At 36.2% G+C, this 10,501-nt stretch overlaps 2 protein-coding genes across 4 annotated transcripts in view; both read right to left on the bottom strand.

Annotated features, from left to right (window-relative positions):
• LOC116001912 (cyclin-dependent kinase E-1) overlaps positions 1-7,896 on the bottom strand; it is a 12,580-nt gene extending 4,684 nt beyond the window's left edge. The window contains exons 1-16 of one of the 2 annotated variants that reach the window (XM_031241868.1): positions 7,862-7,896; positions 7,395-7,781; positions 6,743-6,853; positions 5,692-5,795; positions 5,567-5,609; positions 5,354-5,452; positions 3,968-4,037; positions 3,785-3,879; positions 3,593-3,626; positions 3,429-3,513; positions 3,240-3,317; positions 2,345-2,392; positions 2,177-2,209; positions 1,205-1,310; positions 756-971; positions 608-674 (exon numbers count right to left, since the gene is read on the bottom strand). In XM_031241868.1, the coding sequence (XP_031097728.1) occupies positions 609-674; positions 756-971; positions 1,205-1,310; positions 2,177-2,209; positions 2,345-2,392; positions 3,240-3,317; positions 3,429-3,513; positions 3,593-3,626; positions 3,785-3,879; positions 3,968-4,037; positions 5,354-5,452; positions 5,567-5,609; positions 5,692-5,795; positions 6,743-6,853; positions 7,395-7,610 (1,404 nt within the window). In that variant the 5' untranslated portion in view covers positions 7,611-7,781; positions 7,862-7,896 and the 3' untranslated portion in view covers position 608. Of the gene's footprint in view, positions 1-607; positions 675-755; positions 972-1,204; positions 1,311-2,176; positions 2,210-2,344; positions 2,393-3,239; positions 3,318-3,428; positions 3,514-3,592; positions 3,627-3,784; positions 3,880-3,967; positions 4,038-5,353; positions 5,453-5,566; positions 5,610-5,691; positions 5,796-6,742; positions 6,854-7,394; positions 7,801-7,861 lie in introns of those variants that run through there. The other variant, XM_031241869.1, reaches the window with a different exon arrangement.
• A 1,405-nt stretch (positions 7,897-9,301) lies between these two features.
• Positions 9,302-10,501, bottom strand: part of LOC116000910 — a 4,520-nt gene continuing 3,320 nt past the window's right edge. For both annotated transcript variants that reach the window (XM_031240781.1, XM_031240780.1), the window contains exons 5-6: positions 9,893-10,001; positions 9,302-9,632 (exon numbers count right to left, since the gene is read on the bottom strand). In XM_031240781.1, coding sequence (XP_031096641.1) covers positions 9,551-9,632; positions 9,893-10,001 — 191 coding nt within the window. In that variant the 3' untranslated portion in view covers positions 9,302-9,550. The remainder of the gene's footprint in view (positions 9,633-9,892; positions 10,002-10,501) is intronic.

Raw genomic sequence — 10,501 nt, forward strand, 5'->3', positions numbered from 1 at the left:
CCCCCCCCCCCAAAAAAAAAAAAAAAGATTGAAATAGTTGTAATTTATTTAGTAATATGTTTTTACTAACTTCTGTTACCTTTTACACGTTTAATGAAAATTAGAAAATGAAAAACAGAAAAATGCAGTAAACGCTAATGTTTTTAAGTATTCTAATTCTCTCCAAGTCACTTCTGCTATCAACATGATGGTTGTATAGTTTTCAACCACGCATAACAGCTCTTCATTCACTTCTACAGACTTTTGGCTTGTTTTGGGCTTATGATTTCATCATTTTTTGTAGGATTTTTTTTTAATGATTGGTTCATGATTTCGAATTTGTTTTAATTTGATGTTCCTCTTCTTGGTGGCAGCTTATGGATCTTGTTTTTGCTTGAATCTTAACAAGCCTCGCAATGGATCTGGTGTACGCTATTTAATTTAAGTTTGAAATGCGGTTACCAAATAAGTATATTAGACTGCTGTTATGGTACCTAATTTTGGCCAAAGATATTGCCGATGACTAGCAAAACATCACTTATTCAAAGTAAATTCATTTAGGTAGCTTGATAACAGAACAATATCACATACTAATGCACAAGAATTCTTGAAGTACAAAGAAGATTACCTTAGAAGCGCCTTTTCTGTTGGGGAGGGAATCCAGTCATTCCCATTCCTTGGTCCTTTCTTCTCATCTGGAACCATATAATGAATACATCCATAACGGGACACAACTGACAGTAGGTAATAGAAGTATTTGGCTCATTACAAAAAACCTGTTGTTGATGAGCTTGGGCAGCAACACCACGCTGCATTGGCATGTTGCTAGGGTTAATCCCACCACCCATCCCAGCCTGAGAAGCCATATTATAAGGAGGCATGCCCTGCGGTTGCATTCGTGGCATGTTGACCACATGCATTGGCCGGGGTCTAGTGTTCATTACATGATGGCCTTGCATGTTACCAGAAACAGCAGCTCCAGATGATACCTTCTCCAAAATTTGATGGGGGAGAAATATTCAAATTATCCAGATATTCATAGGACAAAATTCAAGAACTTTCAACCACTTATATGTTGTTAGACAAAGTCAAAAGATACTAAGCTAGAAGATTTCAGGGAAAAAAAAACAAAAGCAGACATATCGTGAATGTCAATGTCTCAATGATCCTGGTAATTTTGAATCAAGTAATCAACAAGTCAATTACAAAAGTTTTAAGTGCTCACTGGCTGATGTTGAAGATTACTTGTTCCTTCAAACTCTGTATTTGTGTCCACTGGTCGAGTTGGATAGTTGACAACTTTTTCTCCAGGTTGCATGGGCACAAGTGCACTGGCATTGTAATGAAATATTTATTTATAACATAATATTATCTTCTGGGAGGGGTAAGAAAGGGAAGAGGTCTTAGAAATTAAAAAAAACTACTACAGGAGTATGTCACAGAAAGCTTCTAGTTGTATAAAAAGCAACTGCTAGAAACAAGTATACATAGTTCATAAAATAAAAATAAAAGACAGTGAATTGGCATATAAAAGGGGATGACTACTCAATAAAATGGGGTGATGAGCAACGAGAAAGAAGGCATGAAGAAGACCAAGTAAAGATGGACCCCAACCTTGTAATTATTTAACCTCTCTGTTGAATTTGAAAGATTTAAAGGCCGGGTAGGTGGAGAATAACAACCACCCGCCAGTTAGGCGGATGCAGATATGAAGAATCAAGGAATGGGAAAATGCATATAAGACTGAAAGATTACAATATATTAGTATGATTCCATGTTTCTAATGAAGAAACATAGTACATACACACACACACACATAACTGTTAATTTAAAATTTAAACACCTATTCATAAACAGACACCTATTTATAAACAGACACAACCTATAGACAGACATAACCCTTTGGTTTTCAACACTCTCAATTTACTCAAATACTATATTCATTACTCTCAAAATTAACAGAGAGTGGAACAAGAGCAAGTTTGGTAAGAACTGAGACATTGCAAGACTTTTGTATGTACATTTGGTGAAGTCAGTAGGGAGATGGTGAAATAAAAAATTGAAACAAGCAATAATGTGACGGCAAAGCATACAGAAAAATTTAGGAGTGAAACAGAAGGGAGGATATTAAACTCTGTCTGAATGGAATTTCTAAAAACACAAAAGGATATCAAATGACAAAAAAATAAGTACTTACTTACGGCCTGGTAGAGGCTCCAACCGAAAATAACTACAAGCCAGAAAGAAAATGAATGTGAATACTTAAATACACCACAAGCAAATTTCCAAAATATAAAAACAAAATAATATCCACATAAACCCCTTTTCTATGTAAAGAATAGAGGGAGAGGGAATCCATCCATACTCATGCTCAAGAGCCTGTGCTGCTGTAATTCGCTTGTGAGGATCATATCTAGACATACAGTCATTGAAAAACTGTGAGTCCATGTAAATACAAACCACAACAGAAATATATTATAAAGTTGTTTTAAGCACACATTAACTTATCCATTCTATCTTAGGTGTCCTAATTGAACAAGCATAGAGATTGAGGATAGAAAAGAAAGTTCACAGTATACTCAGAAGTAGATCCAAGAAGAGATAAATACAACTTTTTTGAAGTTAAAATCTATAGTTACAAAGCAGGGCCAATAAAACACTGTAATTAGTAATAGTATCTAAAAGAAAAAGTGAGGAATGGTAAAGAAGGATAAACAACCTTACCATAATGGCATAGGACATTGTGAATGTACAACTAAGAAAAATAGAGTGGAATCAAATTGAATCACCAAGTAGGCACCATTGATTCTAAGAAAATTTACCAATGTCATCTAGTGATTCTTTTTTTTTTTTTTGGCAAAGTAATTAGATTTGGTCAGAGAAATCTTCCAAGTGAGGTTGAGGAATACATAGCATGGAGCATCAATAAGAAATCCACATTGAATTCGTCAACCATCTCAGAATATTCATAAGGTAGATTTCAAAGTAGAGCTTATTTTCAATTGCTCTAAGAATCCATCAACAAAAGAGGTAAAATGTTAACTATACACTGCAAGTTAGTTGCAGAGGTAATGAAGGCACTCTTTCATTATGTCTCAGAAGTGATAATATTTTAAGTGAAAAAAAAAAAAAAAAAAAAAAAAAACTGTGAAAGGAATTTGAAATTTAATGTGGGCTTGGCAGCATTACGGCAAGTGCAAAGACATCAAATTTTAAACAGGAAATTAAACTAAAATTGGATTTAAGACTGAGGCACATACTCAAGCATCTTAGAGAGGAGATCATATGCCGGAGTTTTTGGAGAGAGGTGTACAACATTGTTAAGTGCAGGATTGTCACTGTATAGAGGAGAAGAACCTTAAATGAGATGAACTGAAGCCAAAGAAGCTTTTAAATTACTAAAATGGGTATATTAAGATCATATAGCAACCAAGTACAAAGGCACCTACTATTTGTGTGCTTGAATGTGTTGCTGATCAGATTGCCAGTGTGGAAGGTTAACAAGCATTGGCCACTTTTCTGGTGTGGGATGGCCTGATACCATAAATAGTACAAGGTTGCGTTAGTTTCACTCTCTGACAAACAATGAGGATGAATCTCAAAAGATATTTACCTAGAACCTTGAATATCTTGTCAAGTTGGTCAAGCTGCACAACCAACAAGCCACATCAAGATAATTCAAGATACACCCATATACCGATCAAGGACAACATACATTTCTCGTCTTATAATATATTCAATAGAAACAATGCATTCAGCAAAAGGTACATAACAAAAAACAGACAAAAAGGATAGAGTATCATACCTGAAAGGGGTTAGGTGGGCCTTTCACTTCTTGCCCTTGAAAAAGTGGCTTGAGTGTAAGAAGCTCAGCAAAAATGCAGCCAACAGCCCACATGTCTAATAATCCATTACAGTGAATTATTCTCCTCATCAGGAAAAAAGACATAATCTCCTTCTATGTAATCTAAAGGATGATAGTTCATACCAACTGCACTTGTATAGTGCTTTGCCCCAAGGAGTAACTCAGGAGCACGATACCAAATTGTCACTACAACCTGCAATTAATTGTTCCACTTATGACCCTTTAAAACATAGAGAACACAAAGCCACAAACTAGTGAAGACAGTGTTTCAATTTATATATAACTTAGAATGGGAACTTGGGAAGTAAGGAGTCAAGGAGGGATTTGTGACCATTTCTTTTGAAACCTATGCAATTTTCATACACACTAAAGAAATTGAATCATTTCAAACACTTGAAGCTAAGAAAATAGCAGAAAATCAATTTATGTTTCATTTTATACAAGGCATCCAGTTTCGCCATGTCAAATTTAGATGGCAGGTGCAGCCTTCAATTACAAGGCATGAATTTAACCATAAAGGAGCTATGGTTGTGAAAATTCAACACAAAAGCTCTATGTGGTATCAAGACAGGCAGATAACAAAATCATTTCAATTAACTAATTCCAGAAAACTAAAAGAGGATCTAGAATGCCCCATTCTTTATCAAGTTATAAATATGCAGCATAACACATCATGGTGGCATTCTTTCTACGTAAAATGATTTGGGTTCAAGTTGATGAAAGGCATGACTGCACAGTGATTTAGCAAGAGGCTTACGTAGTTATGCGATCAAATTATTAAGGTTGCACACAAGAGCTGTGTGTTTTCCAAGCAGCAGATGAAGACAAATTATTTCATTTAAGTGATTCTCGGAAACCATAAGAGGATCTAGAATTCCTAATTCTTTATTGAGCTTCAATATGCAGTATACCACTTCAAGGTGACATGCTCTCTATGTTAAATGAGTTAGGTTCAAGGTGACAGAAGGAATGACTACCTAGTGCCTAGTGATTTAGTACTCTACATAGCAAAAGGCTTATATGAGCAAATTATTAAGGTCATGTTCATGCATAAGGCCTCCTGCATCATGTAGAGCATGAGGAAGAAATGTATATACAACTTGCATCTGTTTCCAGAAAAGTTGTTTTCTCAAGACTTTAACTCTTGACCTAATTGTTAGTATATGCACAAAGCCCAACCTTCCATTCTATCAGTCTATCACATTGTTACAAGTCAGTAGCATTTGAACAGCAGCACAAATTTGCAAAACAATGTTTTAATGGGTACATATTCAGCTAAAATAAAGAAGATTTAAGAAAACTAAGCTCCCAAACGCCTTCCTGAAATTCAACACACACACACAAAATGTTTCATACAGAAAGAAATTCAGTAGGCTATTCACATGATTAAATTCTTCTTAACACATTTTATAATAGTTACCATACAAATGTAAATACTTTAATTAATAAATAAATGCATATTAAGATCCTGATCAAGTACAGGTCAGGAAACTAGCAAATTTGTCCTACCCCATTGTCAGCAAGTGGCTTTAAAGGAGCCTGGTAAATTCTTGCAAGACCAAAATCAGCAATTTTTACAACTCCTTGCTCCTCTCCCTCACCCATGACCTGGTTTTGAAGTTCATTTAGCAGAATTTATAGGTAGCAATAAAAGTTAAAGAGAGAAGCAAATAAAAACTGTTGCACAAATACCACATACAGACGGAAATGTCTAAATCATACCAAGATGTTTGATGGCTTTAGATCTCTGTGCACAATCCAGTTGCTGCAGCAAAGTTTCATATCTTCAATAGTTAGTATGATATAAAGAATAAACATAACATAGGAGCATCATAAATTTGTACTACCTATGAAGATAATTCAAACCGTTAAGCAGCTGCCACAACAAGGACTTAATGGTGTAGTTATTGATTGGCTGGTTGACCTTGTCTCGATGATGTCTTATTATTTCCTAAAGCAGAGATTTTACGTCATGACCAAAACATGTTTTGCAGAGGAAAAAAAAGAAGAAAAGAAGCGAGATTTAGTTAATAGGAAACTAGCTTTTTTATTCCAGTATGGCAGTATCATTTAACAACATGGTGCATTGTAGGAAGCTCATGTAAAGAAACTACATTTCTTACTTATAGGAAATATTTACTAACATTAGTGTCAAAACAATGCTGATTTTACAAGTGAAAAATAATGTAAACAATCCACAGGAGCTCAATAACAAACCCAGACAGCAAATCTGATGCAATGATACAATAGGTTCTTCACATGATTGTATATCAGAGACAAGAAAATAGGTTCAACTGTTGGCAACCCACTCAAGTGCTCAAGGTGCAGCAATAGATTCAAAGAGAAATAGCAACTAGAACAAAAAGTAGATATTGAAATGTAGACTAATAGAGGGTGTTCTTCACTCAGAACAAATTCCACAAACAGACCAGTGAAGTTCCTAATTTGTCATCCTCCAAAACCCTCCCTTTTAACTTGGCAAGCCAACCTCCTAGGCTCCTATTAACCAGAGCTTAGGATAATCCTTAACCATTTAAAAATTATAACCAGAGCTTAGGATAATCCTTAACCATTTAAAACTTAAAACCATCAAGCAGCCATCCAATTCAAGTGGAATCCACCCCAATGGAAGCAGAAAACATGGAGTGGAAATGTGGAATGAATATTCCAACCTAACCTTTGTCTATTTTTCTGTAATGATTAGGAGTTAGGACCCTAGAGTAATAAAACTAATATTTTAAAATGAATGGCTAAAGGTGCAATTGGGTGATTTGCCATAGAAAATGAAATAGTGCAAATGTTACTACTGCAATTTTACACTGTACAAAATACAAATAGTACAAAATATGTGTATCAGAACTCTAAAAAAAAAAGAAAAAAAAAAAGGCATATACTTACATAAAGGTCATGCTCTGCATAGTCAAAAGCAAGGTACAGCGACATATCTGCAGAGTTGATGTGTACATTCACCAGTTTTACAACATTCTCATGGGTTATCTCCCGGAGCAACTGCATAATTTTGGTTTCATCAGTATAACTAAAATGAATTGGAAACAAAAAATAAAAATAAAAATAAAAATCTCTGCTACACAAATGACTGCTAAAAAAATTAAATACTGAGTAACAAGACTACAAAAATTATACTCCATAACCAACGCCAAACTACAATAACATAGGTCTGCTGGAACAAGATGAATCCTTTCCCATGAATAGTCAGAAGAACAGAAACTCATCATCCAAGGCAATAGGGAGAAACATTGATCAAAATCATTTCAGGGTAATAAGAAGCAAATTATACAAGATAATGAAAGGAAAGAAATCCCTTGCATTCACTTTAAATTTCAAAATTTTAATATAAATCAAAACAATTTCATTCATTCCCGAAAAGATACAGATACACTCATAACTGTAAGAAGTTAATTGAATTCCTTTCATATCAGCTACTCAAATTAATAAACGTAAGAATTTTAATTTTAACTAGGTAATTCCACAAACACAAAGCACGGTAAAATCACTAGCAGCAATAAGAAGAGAGAAGGGGCAAGGGAACCATGATTTCGCGAATGGCGGTAGGGGAGACGCCGTCTCCGTCCTTGGACTGCTTGAACTTCTTGATTGCAATAGGTTTGTTGCCGTTGGATTTGATCTTCGCCAGGAACACCAGTCCGTACGTTCCTTCACCGATCTTCCCGAGAAGATCGTAGTGTTGCAGCCACTCCGGCCTATTTCCCGAATTTCCACCACCTCCTCTACCGCCGTCTCCCATTTGTGTCGGATTTCTTAATTGAGTTCTGTGTTTCTTTTTGCTCAAACTCCCTCTGATTCTTGTACTCCTACTATTTCCAGCAGCGTACTTTTGCGGAGTTTTGCAGAGCACCAAAAAAGGGGAGAAGACGATAAGGGAAAGTTTCAATTTCCAAATACCCAACTCTTCCAACTGCGGAAATTTAATATGAAAGTCATACTCAAATTAGTTTATGCCCAAATTAATTATGCAGGAAAATCTAGGGCATTTACCTTATTGCAGTTTTGGGCGAAAATGCAAAAATAAGTCGACACAGTCACACAAGTTTCAGTTTGGTGGTATCCATTTCATATATCAGTTCTACTACGTATAGAAGTAGAACCAAATCTTAATCTCTCAAATTTATTTTCTGGGCTGATATATATATTTTTAAGTGGACTATGTAATTCTCTTCCGATATAGACTAAATATTGAATTTTAGTTATATACCATTTTTTTAATAATAAATTTACATTAGAATATAAATATTGTTGATTAAGAGTCCATAATAAGAGATTAGAAATTATAGGGTTTTCTATACATGAATAAAATAGAGTTTTATGTTTAAATGCTTAATAAAAAATTATTATGTAAATAATGAAATGTCAATTTAAAATTTTATTTTAAAATTTACACTTATTATGTAATATATTTGTAAACATTTGCGCGCTATAATTCCTCACATGGCATCGTAACTAATGGAGTATTGAATTGATTAGAGGCATGTTGAAGTTAAAGGACTACAGTTTAGAGGTGCAGGCGAAAGGGTGACCAAGTTGGAAATGGAGGCATGAAGCGTAGAGGAGCAAAATAGACTAGAAATAGGGTGAACCCTATTACATTGTTCATACATACTTTTTCAACCTGATGAAGCATAAAGAAGTTAATTCGCTCTCATTGAGGCTCAATATTATGACCTCTCATATAGGAAAGTCACTACATTGTCATCTGAATACAAGGTGTTTCGCTCTGAGACATATTTAGACAAGTGATAATACGCAAGATGTGAACAATTTGATTAGTTAAAGTTAGTGAGGTGAAAGTTTATGTAGACATGTTCCGCAATTCCTTTGCCAAAATGGACTTTTCAATTTCAATACTACGACTAGAGAAAATGTGTACACACACAATCCCTTGGTGATGATTACATTCCTTGCCAAAATGGTACCCGCAACTTGGCTTTTCGATTTCAATACCAATTCCTTCCTTTACATTCCTCTCACTTTAATAACTCAATTATGTGGTGGGTTTAGGACTTTAGGACCCAAAATATCAATAAGCATGTGCATATTTATTGATATTAAAAACAAACACTTATTTTATAAAGCACAATAAATTTAGTATTCAATTTTAACGTGACATTATCCTCTTTTTTAACTCGTAGTAGGATCATCTTAGAAAGATCAGCTCTTTCAAAGAGACAGTTTCAGAAAGGAAAGAACAATTATTCCCTAATATAACTACTACTCTGTAGTCTGTATATGTAAGTTCTAAGCGCCATAATTGTAGTGATATATGAAAAGAAATTTTGGTCCCCAATATCTATGATTGGCAGTCAGCTGCCCGCAAGGTGTAGAGCAAATGTAACCAAACCTGCTCCAGGAACATTACATAATTTGTGATGATCTCACTGTACCCCTTACCACAAATGGTCAATCCTCGGGAAAACAAGGTTTCAAAGCCATTAATAACACTTCTATTTCAAATTGCCAGGGACCACAGATTGCAATTTTACAAAGATGGGAAATTTGGACACACAACTATCTTCAAATTGCATAGTCACAACACCAATTGTCATTTACAAATTACAATCATCTGGAATAGGAACCCATTTCTGAGGAAAGAACAATCTTGATGGTATTTACAAGGGAGTTTAAATAACATAACGTACTGTACACTTGCACACATACCAATTTGCTTGCTCAAAGGGCTCTCATAACCACTTTGCTGGTTGTATGTACCCCCTTAGCAGCAAGTTTCAGAACTGAGCGAGTGCTGTACAACCTGCGAAAAAGCAACAGTAAGCATACATGAGTCCCCGGCCTCAGTATTATCCTTTTAGTTATGAAGGAAATGGTGTTTGGGGTGTGTATGCTAAGTTCAAGAAAACATGGTTAACATATTTGAAAATTCTTGAATTTTCAAAGGGGGTTCAAGCAAGTCTTATAGACATAAGACATTGTCTGACATTTGAATCTAAGTGTGAATTTTAACAAAAGGAACTGGAGATGGAGAATTTTAGCTTCAGAATGTCAAAACCTTACCCTGCCAGAGCAAGTCCCCATGTAGAGAGGGCATAAAACAACTTCCCTGCGTGCCAAATGTTGAGCACCGTCTCCAACTTGTTCATGCCCCCCAGTCCTTTTTTCAAGGCTGCAATTTCAAGTTCAAGCCATGGGATTAGTGATTACAAGATTGCATGAATAAAAATAGTGCGCTCCAAGAGAAGATATAGCCTCTATGTTTCAAAAATGCAACATGAACAGCTCTACTAATTAGATCACAAGCAATGCCCAACCCCACTCAAGTAATCTCAAATCAGCTCATTTCTTCAACTGTTTTATAGACCTCAAGAATATACATCAGCATTTAGTGATGAGCAGACTCAGCAACAGCAAGCCAGCAAATAATATCCATGAACAGAACCAATGGGTGATGCACATTTCATTAATGCTGCTATGCTACTAATTACCTACTAAACATGGACCCTTCTCCAACACCCTCCTCCCCCCCCCCCCCCCCCCCCCCCCCCCCCCCCCCCCCCCCCCCCCCCCCCCCCCCCCCCCCCCCCCCCCCCCCCCCCCCCCCCCCCCCCCCCCCCCCCCCCCCCCCCCCCCCCCCCCCCCCCCCCCCCCCCCCCCCCCCCCCCCCCC

This window comes from Ipomoea triloba, chromosome 13 (genome assembly GCF_003576645.1).
Source record: "Ipomoea triloba cultivar NCNSP0323 chromosome 13, ASM357664v1".
Classification (NCBI taxonomy): domain Eukaryota; kingdom Viridiplantae; phylum Streptophyta; class Magnoliopsida; order Solanales; family Convolvulaceae; genus Ipomoea; species Ipomoea triloba.